We start from the raw sequence: 8,302 nt of genomic DNA, 5'->3' as shown, positions 1-8,302 counted from the left end.
TGGAGAGAAAATTTACCTCCACGATCTCTCAATCTCCTCCTCCTCTTCCTCCTCCTCCTCCTCCTCTTCCTCCCCTAATTATGCTTCATCATTCCCTCATCAATGTCATTTACTCTGTCTGACACAAACACACACACACACACACACACACACACACACACACACACACACACACACACAGAGAGAGAGAGAGAGAGAGAGAGAGAGAGAGAGAGAGAGAGAGAGAGAGAGAGAGAGAGAGAGAGAGAGAGAGAGAGAGAGAGAGAGAGAGAGAGAGAGAGAGAGAGAGAGAGAGAGAGAGAGAGAGAGAGAGAGAGATGGTTTTAGAAAGAGAACTTGTCTAACCAACTTACACACACACACACACACACACGCGTTCATGAAATCTTGTAAACAACTTTAATATGATTTTGCCTTCGTGTGTGTGTGTGTGTGTGTGTGTGTTTAGGGGACACGAATTACATGGCTGGACAGAATGGCGCCTCACACACACACACACACACACACACACACACACACACACACACACACACACACACACACATACACACCGTTTAACTAGGTCATGGCAAAGATATCAAAGGTAGGTCACACCCGTTCGTGTTAAGAAAAGTACATTATAAGGTAATTTAAGATAAACATAATTGATATAGAAAGGTATTAAAGAAGATATTAGATAATGATATAATTCCACCTGGTTAGATAACATTGCGTGGTGAATAGGGAAATAGGAAGTTAAAGGAATAGGAAATAGGAGTTTATAATTGGAAAAAAAGTATAAATTCTTGACGCCAGGAATTATAAGTGGGTGGGAATTTAGTGGAAAAAATTTAGTTAACATTTTTTTTTAAATTTACATCAAAGGAGACAAAAAAAGCCCAATAATTAAAATAAAAAAGCCCGCTACTCGCTGCTCTTAAAAAAAATACAGAGTGGTCAAAAAAAGAGGTCACATTTTTGTTTGGTATTAAATTAAAAACATTACAGAGTGTCCCAAAAATAAGAGAGAGGTCACATTTTTGTTTGGTATCAAATTAAAAAAGATTACAGAGTGTCCAAAAAGAGAGGTCACATTTTTGTTTGGTATTAAATTAAAAAAAAATTACAGAGTGTCCAAAAAAGAGGTCACATTTTTGTTTGGTATTAAATTAAAAAAGGTTACAGAGTGTCCAAAAAAGAGAGGTCACATTTTTGTTTGGTATTAAATTAAAAAAGATTACAGAGTGACCAAAAAAGAGAGGTCACATTTTTGTTTGGTATTAAATTAAAAAAGATTACAGAGTGTCCAAAAAGAGAGGTCACATTTTTGTTTGGTATTAAATTAAAAAAGATTACAGAGTGTCCAAAAAGAGAGGTCACATTTTTGTTTGGTATCAAATTAAAAAAGATTACAGAGTGACCAAAAAAGAGAGGTCACATTTTTGTTTGGTATTAAATTAAAAACATTACAGAGTGTCCCAAAAATGAAAGGTCACATTTTTGTTTGGTATTAAATTTAAAAAGATTACAGAGTGTCCAAAAAGAGAGGTCACATTTTTGTTTGGTATTAAATTAAAAAAGATTACAGAGTGACCAAAAAAGAGAGGTCACATTTTTGTTTGGTAATAAATTTAGAAACGTAGAAGAAAATGAAGATGACCCCGAAAAATGATTGACCTTTGACCTTATTTTTAGAACCCAATAAGAAGAAAGAGATGATAGATAATATGAATTTGATAAAAGTAGATAATAAATGAGAATATAAGAAATAGATTATAAGAAATACAATGATCCCAAAATTGACCACCCCCAAAATTTGAATCCCCCAAAATTTCAAACCCCCCAAAATTAGAATCCCCAAAAATTTCAACCTAAAATTTATGACTCCAGATTTATGAATCCCAAAATTATGATCCCAAAATTCAAGACTAACAACTCGACCCCAGAAATTAGTACCCAATATTAGTACCCAAAATTATGTCCCCAAAGTTGACCCCCCCAAAAATTATGAATCCCAAAACTATGACCCCAAAATTCGAACCCAACAACTCGACCCCAAAATTTAGTACCCAAAATTATGAAGTTTGTTTTAATATTTTAGTTCATTTTTATTTTTATTATCCAAGTTTAGTTTTTTTTATTATTTGAGTTAATTCTTTTTTTTGTTTTTGTTTTTTTCAATATATTGGTTTTCTTCTTACAATTATATTTTTTAATGTTTATTTATTTATTGTTTTCTAGTATTTAATTTTTGTAGTCTATTTTTTGTATCTTCTGTAATGTATAATTTAGTGTATTTTCTGTCATGTATAATTCAGTGTATCTTGTCATGTATAATTTAGTGTATCTTGTCATGTATAATTTAGTGTATCTTGTCATGTATAATTTAGTGTATCTTGTCATGTATAATTTAGTGTATCTTGTCATGTATAATTTTGCATATTGTCTCTTGTATAATCTAATGTATTTAATTAATTTTTTCAGCTTTTTGCACAGACTTTAAAGGTTCATAAAAGCATATTTCAAGGTATATTAATTATTTCTTTATTTACTTATTAATGGAAGCACAATAATACTGATAATATCCCTAATAATAATAATAATAATAATAATAATAATAATAATAATAATAATAATAATAATAATAATAATAATAATAATCCATTTTTTATTAAACTTCAAAACTTATCAAAAAACACAAATTCAAGGAAACTCAACAACACACAAACACACAAACAAACGTGGGCTTGACTACATATAAACACACACACACACACACACACACACACACACACACACACCAATAAATTAAAAAGTTACACTCAAAAACACTCCTCCTCCTCTTCCTCCTTCCTCCTTCTTCCTCCTCCTCCTCCTCTAGCCTTGCGAGTCCTGTGGGGGGCGGGGGGGCTGCAGGGGGGCGCGGGGGGGGTCCAGGAAGCACACAGAGAGATGAGTCTTTCCATTTAGAATCAAACTCCTACCAAATGGGTGCCATCTGTGAGAGAGAGAGAGAGAGAGAGAGAGAGAGAGAGAGAGAGAGAGAGAGAGAGAGAGAGAGAGAGAGAGAGAGAGAGAGAGAGAGAGAGAGAGAGAGAGAGAGAGAGAGAGAGAGAGAGAGAGAGAGAGAGAGAGAGAGAGAGAGAGAGAGAGAGAGAGAGAGAGAGAGAGAGAGAGAGAGAGAGAGAGAGAGAGAGAGAGAGAGAGAGAGAGAGAGAGAGAGAGAGAGAGAGAGAGAGAGAGAGAGAGAGAGAGAGAGAGAGAGAGAGAGTTATTTTCAAGTCATTTACAGAGAGAGAGAGAGAGAGAGAGAGAGAGAGAGAGAGAGAGAGAGAGAGAGAGAGAGAGAGAGAGAGAGAGAGAGAGAGAGAGAGAGAGAGAGAGAGAGAGAGAGAGAGAGAGAGAGAGAGGATTGTATTTCAACATCTTACACTTATTAATGACATAACACACACACACACACACACACAGAGGAGGAGGAGAAAGAAGAGGAGGAGGAGGAGGAGGAGGAGGAGGAGGAGGAGGAGGAAGAGAGAGAAAAAAATAGGTAGGGAAGGAAGATAAAAATTATTAAATAAGAAAAAAAAATATATCACCATAACACACACACACACACACACACACACACACACACACCTGAGGGCCGAGACGCACAGGTGAGGGGCATGTGGCACAGTAACAGCCACAGTGCCAAGGGGGGTCCATAGGTACAGGTGTGGCCCCCCTGTGCAGAGTGCCAGGCGGGTGTGTCGGGGGTCCCAGGCCATGTCTAGGGGGAGGAGGAGGAGGAGGAGGAGGAGGAGGAGGAATAGGAGGAGGAGGAGGAATAGGAGGAGGAGGAGGAGAAGGAGGAGGAGGAGGAGGAGGAGGAGGAGGAGGAGGAGGAGGAAGAAGAGACAAAAAAGTTATCTAGTCCAATACATAATCTATGTACACACACACACACACACACACACACACACACACACACACACACACACACACACACACACACACACACACACACTGCCAGCCCTGAAGGTTGGCCCTCACCAGCTGCAGGTGGTTGAATCCACCAAACTACTTGGGAGTCACCCTGGACAGCAAGCACGTCACCTCCATCATCATCAGGGCAACTTCCTACAAACTTGTCATGTTGAGGCGCATAGAGGCACTGGGGGCCCCCAACGGACGCTCAAGGACCTGTACATCACCTTCATCCTTCCCAGACTCCTCTACGCCTCTCCTGCTCGGGCCTCCTCCATCAACAGGACCCAGCGACGCCAATTAGAGAGTGCAAAGGCGTGCATGTAGACAGATTCTGGGCAATTCTTACAGTAATTACGAGCATGCACTCACTCAATATGCCCACACTACAAGACCGATACCAGACAAACCTAACCAAATTCGGCAAGTCCCTCCCCCACAACCCCCGTCATAGAGACCTACTCCCACCCGCCCTCCCTCCCCCCAGTAGACCCACGAGACATCACAATATTTTCGTCCCGGTCAAAACTCGCAGGGACAGATATCGGCTTAGTGCGATATCGACGCTTGTGAGGGTCATTAACGCCTCCAGGATCACATGACCCCTCCACCCCAACACACACACACACACACACACACACACACACACACACTCCCTTCCCTTCCCTTCCTTTCTTTTCCTTCCCTTCCCTTCCCTTCTCTTCCTCTTCAAATCCCTTCCCTTCCCTTCCCTTCCCATCCCTTCATTTCTCTTCCCTCCCCATCCCTTCCCTTCTGTTCCCATCCCTTCACATCCCTTCCTATCCCTTCCCTTCCCTCCACATCCCATTCCATCCCTTCCCTTCCCAACCCTTCACATCCCAACCCAACCCATCCCAACCCATCCCCCCCATCACCCACCTTTAACAGCTTCCTCCTGCACCAGCACAGCCTTGAGACACACCCGCCCAACATCCCAGACCCACACCACCCCCGGCATATCCCAGCGCCTGGTAGCAAGGTAGCGTCCATCCCTACTGAAGGCGAGGGCTGGGGGGCTGCGGGGGGCTTGGGCTGGGGGCTGGGAGGGCTGCGTGGCGAGTGTGATGGGGCGGCTGGTCTCCTCGTGGTCTGGGGAGGAGGATGAGGAGGAGGAGGAGGAAGGGAGAGAAAGAAATAGGAAGGGAAGGAAGGAAGGAAGGAAGGAAGGAAGGAAGGAAGGAAGGAAGGAAGGAAGGAAGGGAAAAAAATAATTAATATCATCACAAAACACACACACACACACACACACACACACACACACACACACACACACACACGTACAGGCCACAGAGGTCAGGGGTGTCGGCAGGCCCCTCGCGCAGGCCAGGGTGGCGGGGTAGCCTGTAAGCGGGGTTTTGGCCTCCCTGTAGACTGTGGCGGAAGAGGTGGAGGTGGAGGAGGTGGTGGTGATGGTGGTGGTGTGTGGAAACTCCGCTACCACGCCCCAGGTCAGGTGGTTGAGCAGGCGGATCTGTGGTGGAGGAGGAGAAGGAGGAGGAGGAGGAGGGTCAGTGGATGGAGGAGGAAGAAGAGGAGAGAGTGGATGGGAAATGAAGAAGAGGAGGAGGAGGAGGAGGAGGAGGAGGAGGAGGAGGAGGAAGGAAGAGAGAGAGAGAGAGAGAGAGAGAGAGAGAGAGAGAGAGAGAGAGAGAGAGAGAGAGAGAGAGAGAGAGAGAGAGAGAGAGAGAGAGAGAGAGAGAGAGAGTGAGAGAAAGTGGATGGGTAATGAAGAGGAGGAAGAGGAGGAGGAGGAGGAGGAAGGAAGGAAGACATGAAAAAACTTGAAAGAGGAGGAGGAGGAAGAGGAGGAGGAAGGAAGAGATCGAGGAGGAGGAGGAAGGAAGGAAGACTTAAAAAAAATAAAATAAAAACCTATCATCAATCTCAATCATCATCATTAATAAACATCATCAATCATAATCACCACCTTATTATCAAAGCTTGTAATGGCCAGAAACTGTCCGCTGGGGGCCCAACAAACATCCCACACACCCAGGGCCATCTCATAGGCACTGAAGCGGGCCATGCAGTGCCCTGACATGCTGTACAGGGCCACCAGGTACTGCAGAGGTGAATCCCAGACTGCCAGAACTCCACCTGTCATAGCGGAAGGGGTGGAGGTGGTGGCGGTGGAGGGGTTGGTGGTGGAGCCTGCCCAGAGTACGCCAGCAAGGTTTTTCGTGCATACTGGGAAGTTCTGTTGGTGGATGAAATTGGTGGTGGATGAAATTGGTGGTGGATGAAATTTGTGTGGATGAAATTGTTGGTGGATGAAATTGGTGGTGGATGAAATTGGTGGTGGATGAAATTGGTGGTGGATGAAATTGGTGGTGGATGAAATTGGTGGTGGATGAAATTGGTGGTGGATGAAATTGGTGGTGGATGAAATTGGTGGTGGATGAAATTGGTGTGGTGGATGAAATTGGTGGTGGATGAAATTGGAGTGGTGGATGAAATTGGTGGTGGATGAAATTGGTGGTGGATGAAATTGGTGGTGGATGAAATTGGAGTGGACGAAATTGGTGGTGGATGAAATTGGTGGTGGATGAAATTGGTGGTGGATGAAATTGGTGGTGGATGAAATTGGAGTGGTGGATGAAATTGGTGGTGGATGAAATTGGTGTGGATGAAATTGGTGTGGATGAAATTGGTGTGGATGAAATTGGTGGTGGATGAAATTGGTGGTGGATGAAATTTGTGTGGATGAAATTGTTGGTGGATGAAATTGGTGTGGATGAAATTGGTGGTGGATGAAATTGGTGGTGGATGAAATTGGTGTGGATGAAATTGTTGCATACAGGGAAATTCTACAAGTGAAAACCTCTCCTCCTCCTCCTCTCTCTCCCTTCCTTCCTCCCTTACCTTAACTATCTGCCAAGACGTCGTTTCAAAAAGGGAGAGCGAGTCTTTGCCCTCCCTGCGCTCGGCCACCACCAGGTACTCCCCCCCTGGGCTGAAGGACACCCCCTGGGGCACTCCCTTGGGTTGGCGGATGTAGGCAATGCTCTTGTTCACCAGGGACCAGATGGAGATTTGGAGCTGTGGGGTGGAGGAGGAGGAGGAGGAGAGAGGGGATGGGAAGGGAAGGGAAGGGAAGGGAAGGGAAGGGTAGGGAAGGGAAGGGAAGGGAAGGGAAGGGAAGGGAAGGAAAGGGAAGGGATGAGAAGGGAAGGGAACGGAAGGGAAGGGAAGGAGAGGAAAGGAAGGGAAGGCAAGGGAAGGGAAGGGAAGGGAAGAGAAGAAATGGAAGGAAGGAAGGAAGGAAGGAAGGGAAGGAAAGGGAAGGCAAGGGAAGGGAAGGGAAGGGAAAGGAGAAAAATCGATTTAAAATTATTTATAAGAATTATGAAAACTTAATTATGTATTTTAATATATTTAACTCTCTCTCACACACACACACACAGACACACACACAAATGCACACACACACACACACACAAACACACACACACACACACACACACACACTGACATAAAACTCCGCTGTTGTCAAAATATGTCGGCTGTCGGGCGCCCAGCGAGCCTTGACCAGCCCTGCCGCCCCTTCCTCCACCTTGCCCCGCCAGTCCGGGTCCCCCACCGCCCACACCTCCACCACGCCCCGCTTGTAGCAGGCCGTCAGCAGGTAGCAGGAGTCGGGCGCCCACTCCACCTCCTGTAAGAGTGGGTGGAGTGAGTGTGGACTGGGTGAAGTGGATTTATGTGAAAATTTAAAAAAGAAAAAAGTGGAGATTAGAGAGAGAGAGAGAGAGAGAGAGAGAGAGAGAGAGAGAGAGAGAGAGAGAGAGAGAGAGAGAGAGAGAGAGAGAGAGTGGAGTGGGTGTGAAAAATAATAAAAAAAGTGTCGATTAGAGAGAGAGAGAGAGAGAGAGAGAGAGAGAGAGAGAAAGAGAGAGAGAGAGAGAGAGAGAGAGAGAGAGAGAGAGAGAGAGAGAGAGAGAAATATACATTGTTGATGACTGGAATATATGTATGCAGACAGTATATGACAAGAAGTATATATATTTTAAGCTGAAAAATAGACTAGGACAAATTATGACAGGTAAAGGACAGAATATGACAAAAATTATATACATTTCAAGACAAAAAATAAACAAGGACTAATTTTGACAGGTAAAGGACAGATTATGACAAAAAATTATATACATTTCAAGACAAAAAATAAACAAGGACTATTTTTGACAGGTAAAGGACAGAATATGACAAAAATTATATACATTATATGACAAAAAATAAACTAGGATAAATTTTGACAGGTAAAGGACAGATTATGACAAAAATTATATACATTTCAAGACAAAAAATAAACAAGGACTAATTTTGACAGGTAAAGGAC

The 8,302-nt window shown here is 43.6% G+C and overlaps 1 protein-coding gene across 1 annotated transcript in view; it reads right to left on the bottom strand.

Moving 5' to 3' along the window:
• Positions 1-2,507: 2,507 nt before the first annotated feature.
• LOC126987106 (WD repeat-containing protein WRAP73-like) overlaps positions 2,508-8,302 on the bottom strand; it is a 7,808-nt gene continuing 2,013 nt past the window's right edge. The window contains exons 3-9 of the mRNA XM_050843825.1: positions 7,439-7,621; positions 6,829-7,005; positions 5,894-6,163; positions 5,248-5,437; positions 4,846-5,055; positions 3,616-3,748; positions 2,508-2,977 (exon numbers count right to left, since the gene is read on the bottom strand). Coding sequence (XP_050699782.1) covers positions 2,857-2,977; positions 3,616-3,748; positions 4,846-5,055; positions 5,248-5,437; positions 5,894-6,163; positions 6,829-7,005; positions 7,439-7,621 — 1,284 coding nt within the window. The 3' untranslated portion in view covers positions 2,508-2,856. The remainder of the gene's footprint in view (positions 2,978-3,615; positions 3,749-4,845; positions 5,056-5,247; positions 5,438-5,893; positions 6,164-6,828; positions 7,006-7,438; positions 7,622-8,302) is intronic.

The sequence above is a fragment of the Eriocheir sinensis genome, chromosome 64, assembly GCF_024679095.1.
Source record: "Eriocheir sinensis breed Jianghai 21 chromosome 64, ASM2467909v1, whole genome shotgun sequence".
Taxonomy (NCBI): Eukaryota; Metazoa; Arthropoda; class Malacostraca; order Decapoda; family Varunidae; genus Eriocheir; species Eriocheir sinensis.
This window is presented reverse-complemented; position numbering and strand designations above follow the sequence as displayed.